The 26,412-nt window shown below is 51.8% G+C and overlaps 1 protein-coding gene across 1 annotated transcript; it reads left to right on the top strand.

The window, feature by feature from the left end:
- The first annotated feature begins 17,288 nt into the window (after positions 1 to 17,288).
- Positions 17,289 to 24,588, top strand: LOC122374078 (transcription factor sem-2-like). Its single transcript, XM_043352605.1, has 2 exons — positions 17,289 to 17,460; positions 21,825 to 24,588. Exons 1-2 carry the CDS (start codon positions 17,353 to 17,355, stop codon positions 22,761 to 22,763), a joined length of 1,047 nt encoding a protein of 348 aa, XP_043208540.1. The 5' UTR covers positions 17,289 to 17,352; the 3' UTR covers positions 22,764 to 24,588.
- The last annotated feature ends 1,824 nt before the right edge of the window (positions 24,589 to 26,412 follow it).

Genomic DNA, 26,412 nt, shown 5'->3' with positions numbered 1-26,412 from the left:
GGCCGAGTGAGGCGGGTCTGGATGAACGAGACCGGACAGACGCGGTGGTGCAACACGCCGACCGACACAACGGGGCTGTGTACGAGGGAGAGAGAGAGAGAGAGAGAGAGAGAGAGAGAGAGAGAGAGAGAGAGAGAGAGAGAGAGAGAGAGAGAGAGAGAGAGAGAGAGAGAGAGAGAGAGAGAGAGAGAGAGAATGAAGAGAAACAGAGAAGAGGGCAGAGAGAAAGAAGGATACGGCTATATCATTTTTTCATCTTTATTCGTGATATTTATGATCTACATTCTGTAGAGCCGCAGAGGTTGCGAGAAAAGAATTAAGGATTCGCAATTAGTGCCAATTTAGGATCCCAATAACCCGCATTTTTATATGTTTCGCCATGTTTTACATTTAACAAATTTAACATACATGTCAAATAATACGAGGGGCGTTCAAAAAGTTCTCGGCCCAACCATGAAGGAGTTGGAATTTCGGCCTGCAACGCGGTGTGTTCAATGATGTGTTATTGGGATGTCCACTTACGTGGCCATTAGCCAATCTGCCCTGTGATTGGTTCAGGCTGCTAATTAATCGTAGCATAGTTTGCTATTCCCGGTCAGAATGGGCGACGCCCAGAAGAGAACAGTGATTTGGTTCATGTATTGCAGAAAAATGCACCAAACGTTATTCACGAAAAGCTAGTGCCAACACATGTTGAGGTTTGTCTTTCTTACAGTAGCGTCAAAAAGTGGGTATCTCTGTTCAATTTTGGTCAACAGATCATTAATGGTCACCCCCGCAGTGGCCAGCCATCAACAGCATTGACTCAAGAAAATATGAAAAATAAGCACTTCTTTGTTAAAAATGACAAATGTTATGGTCTGAAACAACGCAGCAGAAGCGGAGTTGTCTATCAGATTCCTCAAAGTCATTCTTCGACAGCGTATTAATATGTTTAAGATCTCTGCAAGATGCATCCCCCGTGTGCTGACTCCAGAGAGAAGGCAAACTCGAAAGGAGGCGTAACGCGAAAATTTTGGCCCCTATATCGAAGATCCAAAAGAGTTCATTGAACTACTTGTTACCGTGGAGGGATTGTGGGTGTCATACATTGACCCTCAGGGCGTGACCGAGTTGCACAAGTGGAAGCACACTGAGTAAAGGTCACCAAATGTGTGCGACGTGTTTAAGTCAGACGGCAAGGTGACAGTGGTTGCATTTTTGGATGATGGCGGGGCTCTGTTCGTCAACTTTCTAAAACAGGGGCGCACAATTAATGATGAATGCTACACCTCCCTTCGATAACAGTAGCGAGCAGCAGATATCAAGGAGAGACTAGGGAAGCTGACTAAAAGTGTGCGCCTGATCCAGGGCCACGCACCAGCACACATGAGCAGGGTGACGATCAGCGAAGCAGCGAGCTGTGGCTTCGAGTTGCTGTCACAGCCACTTTTTTCTCCGTACCTTGCACCCTCAGGTTGCCACCTCTTCCCCAACATAAGGAAATTGCTTAGCTGTGGCAACTTCGCTGGCAGCAAGGAGACAAAAGCAGCCGTCTTGGACGTGCCAGATGCGTCCAAAACCCATTTGGCTATGGAGACCCAGGGGCCTCTCGCGAAGCGCTGCGCGAAATATTTTTGTCTTAACGCTGGTTATTTGACTAAATGAGCATTTTTGGTCTAATAAGTCGACATCGTATCTCTGCTCCTTCATGGTCGGGCCGAGAACTTTTTGAACGCCCCTCGTATGTGCCAGTTGTAGTTGAAATATGACAGCCGTATGATTCTAATATGCCAATGAAGTATGATATATCGTGAAGTTTGAACATGCATAAGGACAGTTCACGCAGTAGTCGATGGTGTCCAAGAGACAAACGACCAGCCAGCCGCATAAATAACACATCAGCATATGTTATACGGGTACAGAATGTAAAACATTGCACCAAACGTGTAGGGCTTCTGGCGAACGGTGCGATTATGATAAATGTGCAACTGTCCTGGATGAACATGGATAGCATGGGACATGACTTTCGATATCCCGCCTTGCGAAAAATCATAAATGATGGAATATCTAGCTCCAAGATCCAGCTTTAGCTCAGCCGAATAGGATATTCAGCCCCCGCGTTGTCAGCAGGGTTGTATACCAATCAAGTCGATTGAATTGATTGATTTGTTTCAACGCGTATTTTGAGTTGATTGGATTGAGTCGATTGACTTTTCGAGATGACTGGTTGACTGACTCGTTTGACTTTAGCGACTGGTTGACTGATTTGATTCCCGAAAATTAGAGTGACTCGTATGATTGAGTCGATTGAATGGAAAGTTCAAATAAGTTTTAGTTGACGAAAAATAATGACACCAATTGATGACATCAAAGATCACAAAACTACACTGAAAACTGCTTGTCATCACAAGTGCAATATGGGGTAGATGGCCAAATAAAGAACAGGGCCTAAACATTAACAGCCAACTTTGACTTTCAACTGCAATAACTGCTCCAATCCTGGTGATAGAACCTGGCGATGCACCTACCTACCTTTCTGCACTCAGCAGGAAACGTTTTTTTTTTAATCCAGATGATAAAGTGCAAGGCCCTATATACTAATAAAGTGTGATTAATTAATAATTCACATCTCCACATCTCCTCAGAAACAACCCACTGAACTCTATAAATATCTGAAACCCCTACAAAAATAACTGAAACAAAAGCGCCGTTTTCGTCTCGCTAATTACGTTTGCGTACCTAATTAATAGTTGATTTGCTGCATTGTTTAATTTGCAGCAGAACGTTTGTTGATCCTTTTCTCCTGAGAGCCTAAGCATAACATATTTAATATATTTCATTTTCCTTAAAATATTTTACCGAATATTATTAAGTGGTTTTATTTCAAATGAAATAATAATGAAAACGAATTTGGTGTTGTACAACCGATTTATTTTATAATGATCTACCATACTGCATGATAATCAATGACGTCATCTTACCAAAATATCAGAAGACGTAGAATAAGGATTTATAAAAGCTTAGCATACTTATTGGCAAAACGTTTTCATTATGTTCCTACTTCCTTTGTCCTTAACTTATCCTGTGGTTCCAGAGTCCCTGTCCTCTCCATTTCCTTTTAAATATATTTTTAATCCTCATCCCTATCCCCCGGTCCTAACAGTTTCAAATTGTATTGCAATAAAATGTTTTGAATTCTTCACATAGGTACCTAACATTGACATGCCACGTCCAGAGTCGTGGACAGCTAAATACTTCAAATCTCTTCCTTCCCAATCTGACAACATCCCACGTCTCAAATGCACATTGTGTGGAAAGATTTTTCAGGCTGCCCGTCAGTCTCTGTCTAACCGAAACCGTCACATGCACAATGCAATGCAGGTAAGATATTTATTCTATTTCCCTATGGTTAATATGTTATTGATGCATATTATCCATTAAAATAGACATGGTGTAGGGTAAATGGCCAAATCACGAACACTGCCAAAATCCGAGCAGCCAACTTTCAACTGCAATATCTGATATTTAGTGTAAATGGAGTTGGAATATGGCCAAAATTAAATTGACAGCTTTTAGGTGAAAGGTGGTGATTTGGGTTAAGGGGCGAGTCAACTACTGGGTTATTTTGCACCCATTAAATGAAACTTCTGCTCCAATTCTACCCATTGAACCTCAATATCATGATCCACCTGTCCATCACTAGGTATCCTTCCTTATTACATAGAAACTTTGAATGGCATGGCAATTTATAATTTTAAATGACAATATTTTTATGTTTCTTCTGTAGGTAGGTAGGTACACCAGACTGCTATGGACACTTTTCCAAGTTGGTGGGGCAAAAAACCTAATGTATGTCTTGGTTTGAGTCGTTTGATTGAGTTGATTGATTCCTTTCATTGTCGCGTTTGAGTCGATTGAATCAATTCCCGAAAACTGCTCTGACTTGATTGATTTGATTGGTTTCCCAAATTTGTCGTGATTGAATTGATTGCTATTGATTGAGTCGTATACAACCCTGGTTGTCAGTGACTATCACACCTAGGCATGTCGGGATCCTCATTTTGACAGCTCACTTGCTAGCGCTCTCGGCTTTTGGCACGCATGACGCATCGCTTCTTTGGCCGGCCGGACATCAGTCACTCCTGCACGAATGTGGCAGTTTCAGCAAGCATCGGATAAGTGTGGTGGTTACATTGACACGTCATAGTGGCAGGGACAGCTAGCACTGAGGTCGCAGCGTGCACGTCTGCCGCCGCCCACCCTTTCGTCCGTCCGTCCGTCCGTCCGTCCGTCCGTCCGTCCGTCCGTCCGTCCGTCCGTTTATGATTCTATTCACCGGACCGGCTAGCTGATCGTGAGTGGTGCGTTCCACCCGAATACCGTTATGGATCCCGTATGAAGCGCAGTCTGTACCCCCCCCCCCCCTCCCCCCACAATCCCTAACCCTCCCTCTCTCATCTGCGGTGCACGAACGGTACGGCGGGGTATGTGCACTATTGTGCAATGCACAAACCGGGTTCAGCCTCGGAGTGTTCCGCTATAGTCACTGTGGCATGTGTCATTTCTCTGGTCGGGGTTTCCTGTAGTTAAGGCATGTGGTGGGTAGGGCACAGAGTGGCGGTTGACGGGAATAGGTCGGGAGTATCGGTAACTACCCATAATGGAGGCATGCAGATTTAATGGGTGGTGAAATTTATTCACGCGCGTAGCTTTCTTTGCCAAATGATGACCAAACTCAAGGCGAATTGTGTCCTGAGTTCTGAAATCAAATCGTGCGTTCCACCGTTTGCATTCATTGCTTGAACTCTGCGTCGACAAAGGTCACATGCCGTTGTTAACTGCTGCAATAAAGTATTGACACTCCCGACGAAACAGCGTGTGTGACAATCTACAGAGGAGCTGCTTCAGGATCAAACCTCATTACTTTTTACCGGTATGTTTGTGTCCAACATCGGTCCCGTTCCTACCCCGATATTGATTGCTCTCATCACGCACAGTCACGAATAAAAACCGCCCGTGCCAATCTGTCCGGCAGTCGGCAATTTTCGATGGTGGGTCGTCAAAAGTTCTGAATAAACCACGACAAAGCGATAGGCTGACTACGCAGCTTCTGTCTCGTCGACTTGGCCTGTCAATCGCAGAGACCAGCCGCCCGCTGTCGGTCCTCCCCCTGCCCTCCCTAGCCACCACGCAGCAGCTTTGTGTTCGAATAAGACTAATTGCGCTGAAAGTTATTAATTTGGTCTGTCGGTCGTCCAATTGTTTCTGATTTGTTCTTTGACGGCCGCAGCTCTGCCATCTGTCTGCTGATCGTTAGCTTAATGTTCGATTTATGGTAAATCCGACAAAATGGCCATTAAAATGTGGCTAACTACCTCCAATAACCTCGTCTACTGTTAAATGACGTGCACCTTCATTGACTATCTATTAACATGACTTATCTCACTATACGGACAATAAAACAATTGTAACACATCCAGTTGACCTGCTTTGCAACAAATGTGTTAAGGACTGTGTTCTTCATCCACCGAACAGGTATGACAGACGAAAACTGGAGGGTACTTATAGGTATAGGGCTGAGACAATACAAGCGGTCGCTAGGTTTGTTACGAATCACCAGAAATGAGCAGTATGGAGAGAAAATCGTATTCGAAAGGACTTGAATGTAGACGGTAAACAAATTGCGGCCCGCAGATATATGTATTAAGTTAACTAATACGCCATATGGAACAGGGTTTCTGAAATTTCGCTAGGCTAAACCATTCAACGCAGAAACTTCGCGGACATGCGAGCCCTTTAACCACATAACTTATCCATGTAGTAATACCGAAACGGTAACATTTTTATCGAACCGACAAAAATTTACAAGGCTCCATGAGGACTGAGGAGGGGGAAGGGTTGACAAGCTGTGCCGACCGGAACCGACCCAAATCGAGCCTGCCAGCCACCCGGGCACCCCTGAGAAATCATTCCAATTCCATACCGCGGCTCGATGGCCTTGCTCCGTCGACCGGGCGTCGCTGGGCCCTGCGCCGGAAACGTCGCACTTTCCGGGCGAGTTTCAGCGGTCGTCATGGCAACGGCTGGCCTGGGCCGTTATCAGAGGGTGTCAGAGCTGCTGTCTGCGACGAGCGGCGCCCGTGCAGTGCTCGGAGGGCGTTCCGCTGCCCCTGGACGGCGGCAGTGGTCTCTATCTGATCATATGGATCGAGCGGCCGAGTGAGAAAAGCGACGAGTTTAGTTGCGAGGCAGGCTGGACGGAAAGCTAGTGGGTGATCGTGATTTTTCACTTTCGGCTCTTATTTATTATTCAGTTAGATATGAACAGGTCGAAAAATTATGGACGTAATGGACAATTGGCTCATTATCGTCGGAATTTCATTTCTACATAACGTAAACGAGTGTCCTGTGTTTTCAAAAAAAGTATTCGTCATCTTTTTGCTCGTGATAACGAACAGTTTCAAACATTCATTAATTTGTAAGTCGGTTTTTGGGGCCGTTTGTTACGCATTCCATCTTTGTCTCGGTGTCTGTAAGTATATGTGTAGGTATGTGAGCGCGTGTGTGTGCGTACGCCACTCGGTCAGCGGAAGTGTCCGTTCTGCCCAGACCTCCGAGCCACGTGTGTGTGTCAGAGAGAGTGCCACTTTACCGGCGACTGCTATCGGAGCGCCGTATACGGCCCATAACCCGTGCGCAGCGCCATCATAAAGTGGCGCTTTATCGGCGCGTATGCGGCGACCGGCGGCGCGCAGTGCGTGGGCCGCCGCGCCAGGTCGGCCCGGGTCACCCAGAGGTCAGTGGCTCGGTGCCACCCGGGCCGTGGTCTGACGGGTACTGTGCAGTGTGCAGTTACACCTGCAGCCCGGTAAGCTGGGGAGACGAGTCTGCCACTGCCGCAGTCGAATGGACGCGGCAGAGCCACTATGCTGGGGGAGGAGAAGGCCGAACGACTGGAAGACCTCACTATTATTCTGGTCAATTATTTAGCTTATCCTAGACACCTGGATTAACATATATGGCTGTGCAGTGTGCATTATGTCAATATCAGCACCGATCAGGATCAGCTTACCGGCAAAACAGTTATGATCTATCACGACTTAGTTTCATTCCACTTTTCAATGTCACAAACTCCTGTCGTCATATTTCAGTGCCGTTCTGGGACCGATAAAACGGTCGGTCCTGTTCCAGCGATGACAGAGACATGAGCGTGGTGTGCCCATCGGCCATCGGTAGTTCATTTCTCACCCGCTCCCGGCTGATATACCCGTGCCTTGTAAACGGGCGATGTTCGCTCCGATATCGCCCCGATATCGCCCCGGTATCGCCCCGGTATCGCCCCGGTATCGCTGTCCGCACCGACCGGCGCCGACGCCGGCAGCGCCCACCTCCGCCCGAAGAATACCAAACAGGCTACCTGTCGCGCCGACTCCGTCCGTGTCTTGGAGTCATTTGTCTGCTCAGAGTGGACACGTGCCCCTCCGGTGGTACAGGACCTGACCCTGGACCGCTGGACAGGACCTGACCCGGCCGGCCGGTCCGGCGGCCCGCCTACCCAGCTCCAGAATACAGATAGCTGGCCCGAAATAACCCGATCCATCGCGGACGGGGCGATTGTTGGCCGACACGGGCCAGGTATCGGGCAGTGAGGACCGATGGGGCTCCGAGGTCACCAGACACGACCGGGCCCCGGCCCGTGACACCACCCGGCACGAGAAAAGGAGCTGGATATTTATTGAGACAGGTAGACACAGCATTTATCTGAGACTCAATGGTGAAACGACAGACATGAAACTACGTAACGGATAGACTGTCGTGTGCTTGATGTCGTAACCTGAACCAGAGGTCGCAGAGGACCTCACCCTCACGAACGCACCCCGGGAACCGCTGTTCGCTATACGAAACTCTGCGTGTTGCGACGCTGTCGGTGGTTCAACTCGTGGATTCATTTATCTTTCTTTGCGTCGGTACGGGCGGAGCAGGAAGACGCGGGGGAGCGGAGCGCGGGATGAAGCACAGCTGAGCCTCGATGGCGCCGCGTCTGATGGCAAACTCGGGCGGTTTTGCGGCGGTGTGGCGGTGTGCGGCGGTGGTGGCGCGATGGCTCGCTCATTGTGTAGATTGTTGGCAATCGATACGAGCCGGCTGGGCGCGGGGACGGCCTGCTGAGTACAGGGCCGGGGAGCGGGCTGGTTTGGACCGGTATAGAGGGTCGAGGAAAGAGGGGCTGACTTTGTTGATCGGTGTTGTGAGCGCAAACTGCGCGGCGAAGGTCCAGCACCGCTGGGCGGTATATGGGTCAGCGGAAAGGACGCCGATGATTATGCACTATGCAGGACGGAACTGACCTATGCTCATCTTCTCCAATTCCTGTAAAGGATGTCGCGCTCGAAAAATAATTCAACACTCATGTTGTATGCTGTCATTTACTACAGCCAAATGTCATTAGTTCCCTTTCCAGCAGCCCCACCGAGCGTGTCGGGCTGCCCCAGTGCAGCAGTAAGTCCCTCCCCTGCGGGCACCCTTGGCCGCGACCCTGGCCTCGGGCGTCCCAGTTTGTTCCGGTTCGGTAAGGGGAGGGGTGCAGGGTAGGGGACAACGCCAATCGGGGACCGGCGGGGCGGTCTCGATAAGGGCCGATCAGCCGGCTGCGGGGACCACAGTGGTCCCAGGGCTCCCGGTCGGGTCCGCGGGGGTCCGGGGTCCGCCGGCGTCCCCCCGTCCCCTTTCAGCGCCTGTCCTCCACGGCTCCCCTCCGTCCGTCAGTCAGTCCCCATACCCCAGCCGCATTCAGCTGAAAATAGCAGCCCCGCCGGGCCGGTCGCCGGGCTGGCCTCGCCGGCTCCATGAGGTATGAGCGGCGGTGAAACTGTGCAGGGACAGCGCATGAGCGACATCCTGCTCCTAATATAACGCGTCAGGAAGTTTTCCCAGTCTGTGAGGCAGTGTTTGTGGTTTGGAACACTGCCGGCAGAGGCAGTCGCCCAGAGACCAACCGCTCTGGTCCGATTGTGGCTGCTGCAGTCTGACATTGAATTGCGGCGCTCCCGGCAATAAATCGAGACAGCATGACTGTAAACGTCGGCAGGGTGTGTTCCAAGACCCCGGAGAATCCTCAGATACACCATGTAGCTGTCTGCAATGGCTCAGGAAGTCTGTTCTCGGCTGCACTCTTATCGTGAGCCTGTAGACAGTTTCTGGTCATTGAGCCGATACGCCCCCGGGTCGGTGGATGACGCGACTCTGCCCGGGCCAGAATGCAGCCGCGCGGAGCTGCAATGTTTGCAATGCGGCGTTCCGTGCCTGGCCCTCATTGTTCAGCCGCGATTGGGCCCGGCGGTGATGTCGGTCTCTCCATCCGGTGAGGTCAGAAGAGTGACATGCACTCCGGATGACAGAACGCTCAAGGTGACAGGTGGTCGGAATCGGAGGGATTCTTATAGACAAGGGATGCAGATGGATCGGCAGGCAAATAAACCATCGAGAGGAGGCCAGGCTGGCGCAAAGGTGGGCTACAGGATGAGCTCTTCGACGGGTCTGTCGATGATTGCCCGGGGTCATTTGTGACGTCATTGCTGCACCCAGCCTCTGGTCTCTCATTTTCTCACCACCACGCCCGCTGTGCAAACTCCCATGCCGCTCTACAAAGTTCCTTCCCTTCTTAGTGCGGGCTCCGCAGGCTGCAGCACTGAACTCTCAAAGTTTGATGACAATCATCTCTAAGATGGCCGTTTCAACAAATGTCCGGTAAATGGACCACTCGGCCTGCCAAATGTGTCCATTAGACATCACTGGTCATTAGCAGCGGGCAGCCGGCAGTGTCAGCGGTGGTAGTGACTAGTGGCGATTATAAACGATGACCGCTCGCCGAACTGAGCGGAGACGCAGGTCAGGCGGGGCGGGCGCGGGACTCAGCCAACTGGCCCCAAATCCATTAACGATCCATGGGTGGTGACCGGATCTGTAGGCAGATAATAACTGCTGCAGCAGTTAGTCGATGGGCATGCCAACTAGACGTTTTTTTTTTTCCTCAAAAAAGGTTGGGCTGGCCTGCAGTGGCTGGTCAGACTGTCATTCGGACCTGCAGTGACTGATCAGCCGGCCATATGAACTTGCAATGACTAGCCAACCCGAACAGTCAAAGGAGGGACTTGCAGTGACCAGTCAGACGACCAGATGGAACTGAAGTGGCTGGTCAAACGGAACTGCTGTAGCCTGTAGGACCTAAATATCCACCGAAATATTCACCAAATCTCTGCAATGTGCACAATGCACATGGACTGAGCGGGCGGCACGTGAGCCCTCCCCACCCCCGGCCCGTCCGCGGCGGTTGACTGTTGAGCGCTGACCTTGCTGAAAGGTGGCGGCAGCCGGCAGCCAGCGGCCGGTTCATGGTCGTCACCGGGCGTCCACCGACAGCCAGACATACAGACAGCTCCGCCGTGCAGCTGCCGCAGCCCCCGGCACGGCGCGGCCGGCGGCAGCTGCGCCAGCCGTCACAGACACTGCTGTATACGGACCACACCAGGTGGGGGCCGCAGGTTTTGGGCGAGGACCCCAACGGCACGCCAGGAGGGCTGCTGGAGACCAGTTTCAGTAGGCTGTGGTACAGCGTTCAAATCAAGAGAGCAGAAACAAAGCTATGGCAACAATGCAACACGAAAACCCACAATTTAACCCAATTCACCACGCCAAAACAATGGGGCCGATATCATCCTTTGTGACAAGGCGATCAGCGATGGCCTTGAGTCAATAAAACCGAGCGAGGTCAAGCGCTATTATATAATGTAATATTGTCTCCGATACATGTTGTAGAACTCGTCTATGGTTGACTGTTCAAAGTTGAAGAATCAAACTTTGGTTTTATATGGTTGCCTTCGCCCATAAAGAAGAGGCGATCAGTCGCCATCATAGCGAATGTTACAATAACAAAAATAAAATATCCTCCGCAAATCACACGTCAACTTTTACTTTGAATCATATAATCTACATAATCTTTTCCGGGTCGGTGTGGACTTTCGTGGAACCCAGAGTGGAATGGAGAGGATTAAGGTGAACCGGGAGTGGACCGTTTGGATCAAAGTGGACCTTGGTGGACTGGGGTGGATAAGAATGGACAGAGGTGGACGGGGCTGGACCATGGTTCCTGAGTGGACCGCGGACCGGCGCCGTCTCACCCTAACGGTCTCCGTTTGCACAGAGACCGACCGTCCACTAACGGTGATGAGCCGGCAGCGACCACCGAGCCGCCGTGACACCGATGGCCATCACACCCAGCAACAAGGCGGCGTCACACAGCCGGACGGACCGTCACGCCGAGCCGTGACCGTCCGTGACGGTCGTGACGCCGCTGTGACCCGGCCGGTTGGCAGATCAGGATGGTCTGAAAACACGTCGGTGACGGCGCAACGGTGAGCTGTGAATGCACTGCTGATACGATATTGTCAATTGACAGAATCCAGCAGCGATAGTAGAAGACAGAAGTTAAAATAAAAAACAATGATTTTCTTCCTTTCATAACATTTCAAAAAGAAATCTGGAACTCCATGCACGATAAACATAAAACAACATAAGTTAACGGGTTTCATGTTATTATTTTATCTGGATTGGTCGTCCCGTACCTAATTTACCTGCAGCTGCATTAGTTACATATCCAAAAGGTAAAATAACTGTCCGCACTGCTTTACTGCCTTGCTCCAAGACTATAGCATTCAGCAATTCTGCATGACTGTCATGCGGGTCTGCCAGCGTCCCCCTAGCTATTCAGCGATTGGAGTGGTCACTCTGCCCGTCCACGGCCTGCCGCAGTCCGGGACCGTCACCCACTCTCTCTGTCACACACTGACACACACTGTCACGCACACGTTAGGTCGTGCAACTCACGAACGCGTCACGCACTGGGCAGTTCACACCCTTTCTGAGCGAGAGAAGCTGTCGGAGCTGCAGAAAGCGAGCTTCAAAGCTCACCACGTGCAGAGCGAGGGTTGGCTCAGAGCCAAACAGCCCTATTCAACGGCTGCGACCCAGGGGGAGAGGGGTGGGAGGAAGGGGAGAGGGCGGAGGGACGGAGAGAGGGTGGAGGGAAGGGCGGAGCGAGGGCACAAGGCGACGCGCAGCGACCGGGATCAATAGAGGGTGGGTGGCAGGCCCGGCTAACCCACTTCGACAAGGCTGGGTGGAGGAGAAAGAGCAGGGGGCGAGGATACAAAGAGAAGGAGAGGAAGGGATAAGGCAGAGAGCGTGAGTGATGAAAGAAAGAGAGATAAAATTAGAAGAAGGATAGGAGTGAAAGAACGCGTCAGATGCTGACGCTTTTCTATCAATGATTAGGCTGGGTTAGGTCAATTCCTTAGAAGGTCGAGAGGACGGTTATGGTAGCATACGTGGTAAGTTCAACTGCACCAAACATCACTATCGACACCATCCGACCCTCCTCATGAGTGCCAGAGGCGGCGTTAGGTCGCCGACCTCGTCTGACGGACGCCTGCCATTGTGCGGACGGACAGCTGACGCCGGGCGTGGGACCGGCGTCAGAGGCACGTGACCCCCCCCCCTAACCCCCCTACAGACGGCAGGTGACCGGCGGGTGAGTCACTCCGTTCACGTCACCCGAGCAGGATCAGCCGGCCGGCCCCGAGACATCGGCCACGGCCTGCACTCGGCACGGCACGCGACATGTGACTCCTGACTGGGATGCCTCCTTTATTGGGCTGTAAATAAGCAGCTGGGGCGGCGCGGAGCCGACGGACCTCGTTCATTACCGACCAGCCGGCCGGTCGCGGCGGTCCGAGTCTGTGTGTAAACACGGAGCTGGGTGGTCGCGGCCACCAGACCCAGTTGGGTCACATCAACATTCAACATGTGACAGGCGGGGTCCGTTTACTGCGCCCCGACCGGCGCGATCACGGTATAACGGGCGGACTCAATAACGTCACATCACTATACCGCGGTATGTCGGTGGACAACATGTCTGAGTTTTTCATTTTTTATGATCATTAGATAACATTACGTCATATCTGTTCATATATCATATATGATACAACATAGGAAAATGTATATGTTGCATCATATCTTATCTTCGATAATTTATTGACCAAAATTGTTCATTATTTTACCCGCTCAACCATCTTGCTCCGTATTTTCCTTTTATCTTTCCCTTCCGTTTCATTAGTTCGCTACCATTTCCCCTTCGTTACCTATATTCAGCTTACCATTTCCTTTACCAGAGGATGATTCCAGTTCCATACTGTCGTTGCTATAACCAGCCGGCTTACCACAAGCGCGCTTAGCCGGTTACCTGCCATGGCCTGTATTGGGGTCTCACGTCCTTGCCTACTTTGGACTCGATTCTTCCGTCCTTGCCTGGTCAGGGCACCTACCAGCACTCACGGTCGTGAGTTCCAGTCATGTGGCACAAATGGACGGCTTCGGTGATTGTCCTCTCTTCTTCACCGCAGACCGCGTATTTTCTAAGGTATTCCGCCTGTTTGTCGGGATTGGCCCACTGGCCACCATGGAGGCTCTACCAATGCATAATGAAGTGTTTATCATTCATTTGTAGTTATTCATACATGCTTGCATGCTCTTTTGTCACATGACATTTTTTTTAGATGATGATTATTGATGACTGATGTGGGAGTCGCAGTAAACACCACCGCAGATGGCTCGTCTCTGGGTGCGGTCGCCGACTGGGCAGCGGCCCGGACCAGTTTTCGCCGCCAACACCGGTTCGCTCGTCACATCCCGTGACATCTCTGACGGTGATAAGGCGGCGCCCCGTTTGAACGCCTCACCCCGTCTCCGAAACAGGAAGAGGCCCCCCGATAGGGCAGATCTGACGTCCATGCACCGGACCCGTTGCACTCCCTAGTTACAACGTCACAGTCGCGATGATGTCACTGATGAGACTGATGTCTGATGCCGCTTGAGTGTGGTGGTGGTGGACGGAGAGGAACGAGTTAGAGGTCGATTCGGCCACATCGATTATGGAGGAGGCAGGCAGCGCAGCTTTTCTTTCGATTTTACCCAAGTGTTATATGATAAACTTTTAGAAGCAACAGTTGTCCGATTCCTTGTATCTGCTGGCGAACGTAAAATATCAAAGTCGGCGTGTGAGTCGAATGCGTCACCCCAACAAGCGCTACCAGAGCTTTGTGTGTGTTGCTTGAGGTCGGTTATGGGACAGTGCCAGGGCTACATATGCAGAGCTACGGCTGGGGTCACCCAACACATGCCGAGAACAGCATCGTTTTGTCACAGGCTAGACGGAGTTGGTTCGCCACAGACCTCTGCAGTCGCTGGTCACGGGAAGACAAGCCATCCGTGCTACCGTCACTGGCGGAGCTCAGTGGCACAGCTACCACGGTGACATGCTCCCAACATAGCAACGGCCTCTGATCCAAGCTGACTTCTCGGGAATCGAACTAGGGCGCGAGCTCTTGTTGACAGCACAATGCATCTGGTGTGTCCTTCTGTTGTTTGTAAAGCGTGCTGCACCCGAATGTCGCGACTTGTCCGTAAAAGTGAAGAGGCAGATGGTGACATAGAACTAGACCGGAAAACACTTTGATTTGAGACGGCCACAGAAGCTCAGTACAACTTCTGTGAAACTGGTTTCGTGAACGATGAGTTCGCGATGCGACGTGTTTCGGAAACATTTCTGCAGTTTGATCCTGATCCGGAATGTGGCGCGGTGTAATCTTTTCAACATGTGACGGCTCGACTCAGCAGTGCAGCTGCGAGCTTCAGCTGGCCGTCTGAGCTGCGAGCTGCAGCTGTCGGCGCCGGAGGTCGGGGCAGCTGCGGGGCGGACTGGTCCGGTCTCTGGACACCTGGCAAGCGGCACGTGCCGACCGAGGGTCGCCGTGGCGGTCCCACCGGCCGGGCGGCGACGGCAGGCGAGCTCAGGGTCACGGCGAGAGCCGTGACATGGATACCGATGGAGAGCGAAAGACGAGAGGTGCAGCGCTCACAGGACATCGAGGGGACACGGACAGCGGACACGAGACACGGCAGGACACGGCGGGTACACGGAGGAAAACGGCGGCCGGTGAAGTAGACATCTCAGACAGACACGACAGCCACCCTAAGAGGGATAACAAGACAAGCTTTCTCCCTCGAGACAGACAGATGGATGAAGAACATCATAAAAATGGTGCAAAATACTGTACATAGGTGCAAGAGACGTGATGACGCCTTGTAATTTTGATAGACAATTGAGTGATGGCTTAATCACAGACTCTCGTTATTGATTAAATCCTCATTAGTGCTTGTTAACTTCAGCGGCCGAGATGTCTTCAGATTATACTACAGTTCCCCGCGGTTGTCACATATCCGCACCTCGGTCGGCCGCGCCGCTCCGCACGTGCTCGCGAACTTCGGTCGTTGCCAAAGCCAACACCGCGCCGGCAGATTTATCCGTTTCATTAACCCGCGCTCAACATCTAGTTTAGCACCCCGAGTGAAGATCACAACTCGCCTTATCTCTCTCGCGCAACTGCGCACCACGCCGGCCTGCACGCACACAGACCTGTGTGGTCTGGGGCGGCCGCGCTCCGCTCGAGCCCCATTGATTTCCTAGCCGGGCGCGCCGACACCGGGCCGAGCCAAACAGGCCGCCCTCTCCGAGCGCGCCAACTACACGGCTGCATTGCATAAACGGCGCGCCAAAAAAGCGCGCAAGAACCGTGCGCGGCCGCCGGCGATTGGACCCGTTTATACTCGGCCCGGTATTTGCGCGTCGGCCGGCCGGTGCGCTGTTTATTGTAAAAAGGTGCGCACAGGCCCACCGCCCGCACAGAAGGCTGTTTGCCGAGGGAGCGGCCGTTAGACTGTGACTGTGGCACTACGATTGTGGCTCCAGACTGTGACACCTGGGCTGTGACACTGTGGCATGTGAGCGACCGAAGTCGAATTACGAAACAAAGGCACAGCAGCACGAGCAACAGCGCAGTACGCGGCATGAATAGGTCCCTGGCCTCAGATGACTAGGACAAGAAGACAGCAATTACTTCAAACGTCCCTCAGGTCCGTCAGTGTTCTAGGGAGGGTCATCCTGAGTTTGACCAGGCCGTCGGGCGGATGACTGCCAGGGGCTAGCCTGTGGCTGATAGTGATAGAGACAGTCGAAGCGGTCTGTGCCTTTACTTACACAGCTGGTTGCGCTGTCAAAAGAATATCTAGCTCTGTCAACAAAAACTCACAGCCACTGGCGTAGACGGACTGTCAACCAATAAAAGCGTTACCACAGGTCGACACCTACTTAGTCATAGGAATGTAGCCTAGGAAAAAACACAGTATCACATATTGCTATACTCAAACGGTCTTCATTGTTGCATAGACTATCGTCGAAAGGATTTTACTGGCAAAACGTCTGTATGCATAATTCACGAATTTCATTTTTTAGGGAAGTATATAGTTGAGCATTTTCTCCCATAAAAAGGAGACATGACCGACCCTCATCAGTGTGCACTTTGGCCGTGTGTCGTGCCACTTTTTTGGAAGCTCGTGAGCACGCTAGTCACCAGTCAAGTTCTTGTCGCTTTTTAGGCGAGATTTTTGCCTTAGGCGAGAGAGCTTATTTAACTTCGACTGGTAGGTAATCGTCAGTCACCTCAGTTATATGACTGATAAAAAGTTTTAACTCACTTCCGATGAATGATTAGCCGAATTCCGGATTTCACCGTTCACCGTTGACCGACTGGCCGTATAGCCGGAATGACGGATGTGATACGATGCGCTCTGTGCCCCCACAGACCCGGTGGCCAGGTAACTGGATATGCTCGAAGCGGGGAAGTGTTTCATGGTGAGCGATAAGTCTTATCTCTCAATTCTCGAATTTCTTCCCTGAATGTAACAATGACGTGATGATGACAGCATGATAACGTCCATCATCTGGTGACAGCTTCATTTTCTACAGAAGCAGTGGCTCAGCGTGCATGACGATCGCGATCATCCAGCTCGTTACAGCCAACGCTGTTACTGTTGGCTGGTAAAGCATCCGTGGCTGTTTCTTGGCAATTATTTTAACCAATGTCTCCAGCTTGCCCTGTGTCTTCCACGGCTGGTCTTTCTTCTGGGCAGATGCCTCGTTTTCTCGCCCATAACGTCCCCATTTCTTACCACTAATCCGCAGCTCCCATGGTGACCCACCCCACCCCACCTCTGCCCCTCCAGCCACCCTCACCGTCCCGTCGCGTCCCGACGCTGCGTCCTCGGCGGTGAGTAGTTCCGCCCGGCGCCGCCAGGGGCGCGCAGGTCGCGGACGGCTCCTCCGGCCTCCTCCGGCGACTGGTGGCTCTGAGTCGGCAGTTGGCGTTCGGAGCGGGAACAGTGAGGTCGCGGCCGCAGAGCGGGGAACGCACGCCGCCCATGTGCTGTTCAGCCATGGCGCTGAATCTGGCCGAATACAAAATACGGTACCCGGAGTTTCCGAAGTACGTGTGGGACTCGCCGCATCCCTACTCCGAGATTATGAATGTAAGTGACGGGCGCGAGCCGAGCTCCGGCGGAGGCCGGGGGTTTTGTGGTTGGGATGGATGCTCAGGGTAGTTGGTATGTTTCCACGCATGCAAATTTTATCTGATAAGCAATCATATACGGGTCAGAAATATGATTCCATGCTTCTAACCGAGGATAATTGTGAAATGGCCCATTGTGGACAATAGTGTGCCATCCTTTTTGAAGACGTAATTGATGCTGCTCGCAAGGGGCAAAGTTTCCAAAGTTATTTTTCTTATCCCTCTTTGTGAACATCGGCATTTCATTTACGAAACATTATGCCTCTCTGTCCTTCATATAAATCAAATGTCTTGCAAATAACCCGTTTTCAAAATTTTAATAATTTTGTGATATAAGCCCGCATTGAAAGTGCCGAGTCAAAGTGATGTCATAATACAGCTTGTCACTTTCCAGTGATATGTAAATGCTTCAATCGAAATTTGCAAACATGCTTTGTTACATTTCTTGTAAAGTTAATTTTCCGCAATTTTAAGCCCATGTATCGCTCATTAGCACATTGCTTGGCGGTTATCCAATATACCAAAACAATTCACAGAAATGCTTAAATTCCTTGTACGCCACATAACTTAGTTGATAAAATACCTATCAGCTTTTCAAGAGGAGCAAGGAAGCGTAATTATAATTTTAACAAAGCGATATGGGCTTGTACGAGGGCTCCTCGTTTGAACAGAACAAAATACAATTTAAACGGTTTCAGTCGCAACCAAATTGTTTATTAAGTCAACGGATTTCGTGTAATAATTCTGAATCGAACGCATTATGTACGCCAACTGGTCAGACTGTATGGTGTATTTCCTCAACTTATCTATGACTGAAGCATTTTTGGCACGGAATCCAACGCACGATAGTGGCGGACAGTGTGTAAACGCACGAATAGATAGTCTTTGGCTATGGCTAGGTCCTGGCTATTCACACATTCAGGTATTTGGATATGGATGATTAGGAATGGTAAACAAAAGCACTATATCTATGTTATATCTATTTGTTATATTGTTGCATCAATACCAAGGGTTGATGAAATTCGTGATTTTATGTCACTGATTTTCTTGCTAACAACCTTTGTTGGTGCGAAAATTAATGACAACTTGTTTTATCATCGAGTTAGTCATCATTGCTAGGGGTCACAATGGGTGCCTATTATCGCGAACGATATTGGTGCCGCTAGCCCAGCTGGGAACTACTATTTTCACTCGTTTGACATCAGGCCTGGCCCCGTAAAATGTTGTTAAAACGATGTCACTTGCCAGGTCAGATGTATCGACTCGGCTACAGAACCAAACAACCGGCCAGACTATCACAGTATTGGGGTAGGTCGTCAGCGATATGTGATTGAAATTAGTGTCATTGATAGTTAGCCCACATCGGCGATGACAATGCGCACTTGAGAGTGCTCTTGTTACCCTCGAACCTCGCTCAGTGGTAGCAACTCCCGGAATTGACTTTCCTTAGAGACGTCGCCCTGCGATTACTTCATCGACCCCGACCCGACCATGCCAACCCTTCCACGGCGGCGGTCCGCCGGCGACTGCCGCTCTTCCGCCGTCCGTACCCCGACCCTTCCTCCCTGGCGACAGCACGGCCTGTCGGCCGGCAGAGGTGCAGCTCCTGCCATCTAGCGGGGAGCGCAGGAACCACCTCCCGGTTGGTGCCGGTACCGGCCGTCCAAAACGGTGGCCTTGAGGTGACGACGGTTACCGTCCGTGCTGGGATCGTAGGCCCATCGTGATCGTGGGACATTTCTCTCTTCCTTTCGTTTATATGGGAGGAGGAGGTTCCAGTGACATGTCTTTTGCATCGCTCGATAACGGATAACCGTTAATCGCCAAAATTTGTATCACGTCTATCACTACACACTGCACAGCTTCGTGTTTTGATATCGGTACCTACGGGATAAATTGAAAGAAGTACAGTCCATATTTTGCTTTGCACATGCATAATAAAGTGCATGTGCACATCTAAAAATCCAGCCTGACAACAGCCGCTCTGGGTGGAGCTCCTTCCCTACACTCGACTCACCACAATCAGCTCACCAGTCGCCACAACCGGCTTGTGGTCGTCACGCTCACCACAGCCGGTTCGTCACTCCCGGCTCTACTCAGTCAGTTCACCGCTATCGGTCCGCTCTATTCGGTTCGCCACTCCCCTGTTCACCTCTCCCGTTCACGGCTCTCGCCCTCCGAGGGTGGAGTCTGGTCGACGGGGCGGTACTGCCCGACCGTAAACGTCCCAGAGCCGACGCAGCTCAGAGTTACGGCCTACATACACCGTAAATCACCGTACCCATTCCGACAGTATTTATGCGCGTCCGTGTATATTTCGTTATTTTATCTGTCGAAGGTCAGTCGGGTGGTTACGGGATGAGGACGATAGGAGTGATAGGACGGTTAGGGAGCATCGCCCATCGCCCATCGTCCATCGTCCAACGCCCGTGAGGGCTCGCAACGGTCGGAAAGAAGCTGCTGCTGCAGCTGATGCCTGATGGTCGATAGAGGCGATAGCTGTTCAAAGGCGCGTCAGAAAATATGGCCAGCTATTAATTAGTGCATTGTTCAGAGAGAAATTGATATGCGCAGGATGAAATATTATGGATGAAACAGTGTGACTTAAATGACGGTGACGTAAGTGGATGACGCTTTACAAGGCCTCCGCATCCTTATTTCAAACTTATTATTCGGCGCCGGTGCGTTTTATGCTTTACTAGAAATGTTCCCAATATGGAAAAGTGAAAATATCACATAACTATTTCCGGTATACAGAGCGAATATTTTGCTGTCAGTAGCCTTTCTTTATTACCTGCAGCTTTCTAGTTGTATTTAAACGGTCGCTCCTTTTGAATTTTATAGATGTAATTTCTTTAATACCTGATGATTCATTTTCCGAAAGGTAATACACCAAATTTGATGGGCACTCCCGGAACATTACCACGGTTCCCACTAAGCTGAAAGGGGCAGGCTGTCTTATTATTCAACACTCATGCGCTATGTAGAAGAACATGATACCCTGGTGCTTTATGCTTGCGGTGATATATTACATCATCACCCTGTTTATCATGAACTCATCATGGAAAGTACCTCGCCGAGTCAATAATTACAAACAGTGTGGTCTAGCAGACGACCAATGTATGAGACTTGCGATGGTATCAGGCGAGATAATCTAATCGTCCAGGAAATCTACAGACACCATGTATCCGGACGGCCACTGTCGCGCTAATGGCCACAACGTCCGGTTCTTTTATACCTGACATACCTTCTCAGTCGGCGATTGAAACCCTACAGGGCGCTGCTGCGGTGTCCCCATTTGACCACCACGTGGGGACCGAAGGAGCGAGTCGACCCTTCACTCCATTCAGACCCAGCGGTGCCGAACGGGTACATTTTTCACCTGACTCTGTCAATTACCTTGGGTGGAGCTGAGATCGGCTGGAACGGTGCAGAGAGGGTGGAGAACAGACTGACGGGTGCGAGGAGGGGTAGGGGCGAACAGAAGGGGTGCGGGGAGGGTGCCGACGGAAGGGGTGCCGGGTGCGGGAGGGGGGTCGGATTATCGCCCGCGCGCTCTCAGTGGGCGGGACGGGTCACTGAGCCGAGCCGTGCGGCGCTCCGTCACTTCTGACGGCTGAATGAGAACGGCGGAACTTGGCAAACCCGGCCCCAATGGGTTCGCATAGCTATTCGCGGCGAAATCCACATAATGGTGGTGTATTTGACAGTGGCCCACCAGACGACGAAGGGCTTGTGAGCACTGGCTATTTCCAGCGCTCCTTTCTCGTCTGGGCTATAGTGGCACTGGGCAGGGTTCTCTAGGCATGACAAGCACCATCCAAAAGGATCAGACGTCCAGACCCAGCCTGGTGCGAACAGCTGGGGCTATTTTAAAGTGACAACCATTGTTTGGCCAAGGCTGGGTGACTTTTTGTGATGGGTTGGGTGTGGGATTACTTTAAGTCACTATTTGTGAAAACACTTTAAACTGTATTCCGCGAAAATACAAAGTTCTGCATTGACGTGCAGGTGCATTTAAAAGCATGAGGGATAATTACATTCATATCAATTTGTTTTCGCCCTCTTCCTGTTTGGAAAGACAGAATAATTACTTCAATGCTATCAGTAATAAGCATGTAATCTATTGATAGCTGATCACATGTTAACACTCATAAACGGCATGTTTCGAATATTGAATACGCGGCACTTTGTGTTTGACCATGACTATATCATCCACTCCTGTAATGTTACGATTTAATGTTCCACATCACGCTTTTATGTTATGTGTTACCGCGGCTTTCACAAACATTCATCTAACAATCGTCTTTCTGTCTTCCTCAGATAAAAAAGGACCGCCGTAACCCGGAGCACACTAAGCGGCCGCTGAACGCGTTCATGCTGTTCGCCAAGATCCAGCGGGAGCACATCACCACCCACTTCAACTGCAACCACTCTGAGATCTCGAAGGCGCTCGGTCGGCTCTGGCAGGACCTGAGTCGCGAAGAGAAGGAGCCGTTCACAGAGGGAGCCAAAACGCTGGTCGCCCTCCACCGGATCGAGTATCCCGACTACAAGTACCGGCCGCGCAAGAAGGGACAGCCCAAGGAGGCAGCGTCTGCGGCAGCGCTGAACGGTGGAGGAAGTCCGACAAAGAAGGCTTCTCAGAAGAGGCCGGCGAGCCGCGCCGCACGGGGCGGTGAGCGCGCTGCGGTCCGTCGAGCGGACTCCACCGGGGATTGGGTCTGCGAGCCGGTCTCTGAGCGCGGCCCAGAGTCAGTCATGGAGCTGTGCCGACCGGTCGGGGTCAGCCTGGGCAGCCCGGCGCCGCCCGAGAGCCCGCTGTCGTTCTGCCTGGCGAGCCCGTCTCGCTTCCACACCCCGTGCAGCCCCGTCTCGATCGGCTCCTCCAGCGGCTACGAGTCGGAGCTGCCGCCCGAGCTGCCCTCCGACCTGCACGTCGACATGCAGACCGAGCTGCAGTCCGCCTTCAGTCCCGAGCTCCAGTCCGCCTTCAGCCCCGAGCTGCCCGAGCCCAAGTGCGAGCTGAGCGGCCCCGAGGTGCCGTACAAGCTGCCGGCTCGGCCTGGTGACGAGTACGAGCTGCGTCCGGCCGAGGAGGACCCGCTGCACGGGTTCGGTCCCGAGCCGGAGATCGGCGCCGACCTGCGCGACATCGAGGTCACCGCGCTGGGCGAGTCGGCGCTGCTCAACCCGCTGGCCATGTTCCCCGCGCTGGGACTGACCTGCGACGACCTGGACGAGCTGCGACTGCACCTGTAGACGACGCGAGCTGGATCGTCGGCGAGGTCATCGACGAGGTCAGGCGAGGTCACCGACGAGGTCAGCCGACGACGGTCGTACAAACACCCCTGTACATATGACCTGGCTGGCTGTGGCCGACTCCGGTGGGAACGGCTGGCTGTCGAGGGCCGATGGGCTGGTCCGTGGTTTGTTCTGCTCTGACCAGACCCCTTCTTGTGGTGTAGCCCACATCCGGAGCACTTCACTGGACGGCCTTCTCATTGGCATGGACCGGTGCGCTTTTTCTCCCGCGTCGACCTGATGAGACGATAGTATTTTTGGTGCCGTATTTTCTTATCGAAGCGGCAGTAGCGTTTCTGAGTGGCTGAAGGGTAGAAGGTGTCACGATGGAAATACTCAATTCAGCGGAGTGGAGGAGAGGAGGTGGCGAGTGCTGGCCATGTATTGACACTAGTCGATGTGGTGTGGAGAGGTCCGGGGCGAGGGGAAGGCCAGGGTGCCGGGGCAGCGTTGACAGGGCGGAGTAGCCCTGTGTGTGTATTTATTTTCCAAATGATCTCATTTGCGTCGCTGCTGACGCACTGCGCCGATGCTTACATTTGTCGCTGACTTGACGGAGGCGATAATTCCTCTCCGGCCTTTGAGAAGTCAGCCAGCGAAAGGGGAGTTTTCAGCTGCTCTTTCCCAGCAGTTTCTCGGTGCGTTGGTGGCGGCCATATGACGACGCGGTGTGGTGATTTTGATGCAATCTCTTCTGTTTCTTTCTATCGAGAACGGGCCTGAAGCGGCGACGCCTACCTCGGACGTGCTATCATTGGCGGGCATTGGCCGGGCGACTGTTTGTTGTGAGCGGTGGGTCTCGGTGTTTGGTTGTCGCGTTATGTTGTTCTCTGGACGTGTTTGGTTGTGCGCGCGGCGCTGTACGGCTGGTAGGGACCTGCGGAAGGACGCGACGCGCACGGCGTGTCGCGTCCCATTCCATGTACGCTGTAGTGAGTAGGTTTGTGGTGCACGTCGCCGGTCCCTCGGACGGTGTTAGCGGTAAGACTGGACGATTTGTATACCTCCCAGTGGCGCAGTGGGCGCTCAGAGTTCGGTGGACTGGCGCGAGCCTTTCGTAGATCGCCGCGCTCGCCCGTTTGCACTGCGACACTGACGTGTTTCGGCCGGTAAACCCATGTCCGGCGCCTCTAAAACAAGGCTTGTGACGCCAAGCGGGGCTCCCCGCGCGCCGCGGCGGTGGCGTGCCCCAGGGCCCGGCAGTGGGCCCTCTATTTTTGTCTGGCGCGCGCCGCAACATGTGCCTCCACAGCGAGAAGTAGTCCGGCCGCGCAACTTGTGCAATGCCGTAGCCTCGGTCCTGTCCGAACTTTGTACACGGACTTTTTGTACGCAACGAGTCTAAGCTTGGTCAGCTCTCTGATCTCCCGGTGTATATAGGGAGTTGGGGAGTCGCCCGTCTCAAGGGGAGCGGGCGCAGATTTGTGACACCTTCGGGTAATGGTTCCCAGGTTCACTGGGACACAGGTACGGCGGAGTGCCTGTACCTCCGAGTACCTCACATACAAAGTCCGGCACCATTGATGGCAGAGAAAGCTACAGAAGACAAGCATGTCATACCTCCACTGTATATAGAAACCATGCTGGTAAAGCTGTACAGTTTTCTCGATGGCGATTTATTCGTGATTTACGGTGTATCTAGTCCGATTTTGTAATTTTGTATGATTGTGCAAGAGTTGTATCGTTTGTTACGAATACATTATACACCTTCGACAAGAATTGTTGTTCTTATGATTGTTTATAACAAGCAGATACCACAAAAATACACCCGGTCTGGTCGGAATGAGGTCTAATATAGGCACTAAAGCAGCTATTTAACTCTCCGGAATGTCGTTTCCTCTCTGGCTGTTTGCTGCAGTCGCCGAGTTCATAGCGCAGAGCGCTGAGTGCCGAGTGCTGAGTGCTGAGTGCTGACCCTGGCAGCTTGGAATGTCCGACCGGGGAGGGGGGGGGGGGGTAGTAGCCGTTAGTGCCAGTGACGCTGGATTACCATGGAGCAGCTGAAAACAATAGGGGCGCGCCATTGTTTTGAACGTTATTATCTGGCTAATAACTGAAACATAAGCGAACGCTGACGTAGGGCGGAACTAGCACTGCGAAGGTCATCAAGGTAAAACCTGACATCACGTCACGTAGGTGTATGTTTTCAGCCGGGACTGACCGCTGATCCCTTTGTATCTACCCAGTCTACCATACTTTGCCATGCAAGTCTATTCGTACTGGGACAAGCCATCGAAGGGTGAGTAAGGAATTATCAACCGAGGCATGTTGTCGGGTATCATTTGACTAATCGTGAAAGTATCATATGGTTGGTAACATATATATCATCATGCTGTAACTGGTTCACCCATAGTGCCACACCTTTTTGCATGCAACTGCTGATATTTTACCCCACAAATGCGTGAAACCCTTGGCTGTTTTTTATGTTTCGGAAGGGCACACCCCGGCCAGGACCGTTAATAAGTTGTCAGTTATCCGTCCAGGATGGGTGTGTGCATGTGGGGACGGGTCGGGCTGGGAGGGCGGCCCGCTATCGTACAGGGACGGCCCACAAAACAGCTTGTAGGAGCTAATTGGCTCTTTTTGTGTATGCGATCTGATAAGGAACATAGGAGCTGGATGTGCCGGATAGCTTTATACAATACACTGGTGCTACACAAAAGGTGATGAGAAGTAGGTATGCCGTTTGGTGGTCGCCACTTATCACTGGTATGAACAGTGCTAAAAAGCAAGGGCTTTTTTTTTTAAAATTTTTTAGTTGGCCCACCAACTTGGCTGCACCCAGTACTAATCTACCCTTGAACCCACTGGGTGTTGTCGCTATGTGGCCTCGCCTGCCCGGCTGACGGTGGCGGATCGGGCAGTGATAGCAGGTGGCAGCAGGACCTGACCACGTCCCCGTCAGGCAATAGCGTGAAATCGGCGCCCAGTTCCACAGTATACCCGGCAAATTCGACACGAGCCGTGGCGTCAGCCGGGCGCCAGCCGAGCCGCCTCAGCTTACAACGGAGACACGACAGGTCCAAAATCCATTATCAGTGCTATAGCGTCTTCAGAAGTTCACCAGCACTCGACAGTATACCGCACTACCTCCAAAGCTTGTGACATGAACCCTATCGGCTACATCAGCTATGCCATGGCAGGCTGCAGTAGCTTCAGAAGCTCCAGTGTTGTATAGAGGCGAAATATAACGTGAAAATATGTAATAACCGGTGTGTTTTGCGCTTGCTTGCTTCTGTGCTTTCTTCCTTCTGGCTGCAGAGGGAGAGACAGATGGGAGAAGGTACGATGCAATGATAGCAGGCGCGGCCAGCCCATCAGCTGGCGAGGTAATTTTATACGTGGCGACAACGTTCGGGCTTCCCACCTCTGATGAGCTCATATCACCCTGTCAGCACCACCAACGAGTCACGATTCGTGGTGCGATTGCTGGGGGGGGGGGGGGGGGGTTACAGCGACTTGTTGACCGCTACGTGACGCATTTAACATTTAATTATTTGCTTCCTTTGTTATGGCAATCATTTTGTTGAAAACTGTCTTACATTCAACCATAACTGATCATATACCTATGATCAAATCTTACTTTAGCTATAAACATGTTTCTCAC

The sequence above is a fragment of the Amphibalanus amphitrite genome, unplaced genomic scaffold, assembly GCF_019059575.1.
Source record: "Amphibalanus amphitrite isolate SeventyFive unplaced genomic scaffold, NRLGWU_Aamphi_draft 001598F_arrow, whole genome shotgun sequence".
In the NCBI taxonomy this organism is placed as follows: domain Eukaryota; kingdom Metazoa; phylum Arthropoda; class Thecostraca; order Balanomorpha; family Balanidae; genus Amphibalanus; species Amphibalanus amphitrite.
Note: the sequence above shows the minus strand (reverse complement) of the source record. Positions and strands in the feature narration are given on the sequence as shown.

What these genes read in the sequence shown, in the direction of transcription:
- LOC122374078 (XM_043352605.1), top strand. Translation starts at nt 17,353, where the DNA reads ATGTGCTGTTCAGCCATGGCGCTGAATCTGGCCGAATACAAAATACGG. An exon ending in CCTACTCCGAGATTATGAAT is followed by an intron (nt 17,461 to 21,824) that starts GTAAGTGACGGG and finishes TGTCTTCCTCAG; the next exon opens with ATAAAAAAGGACCGCCGTAA.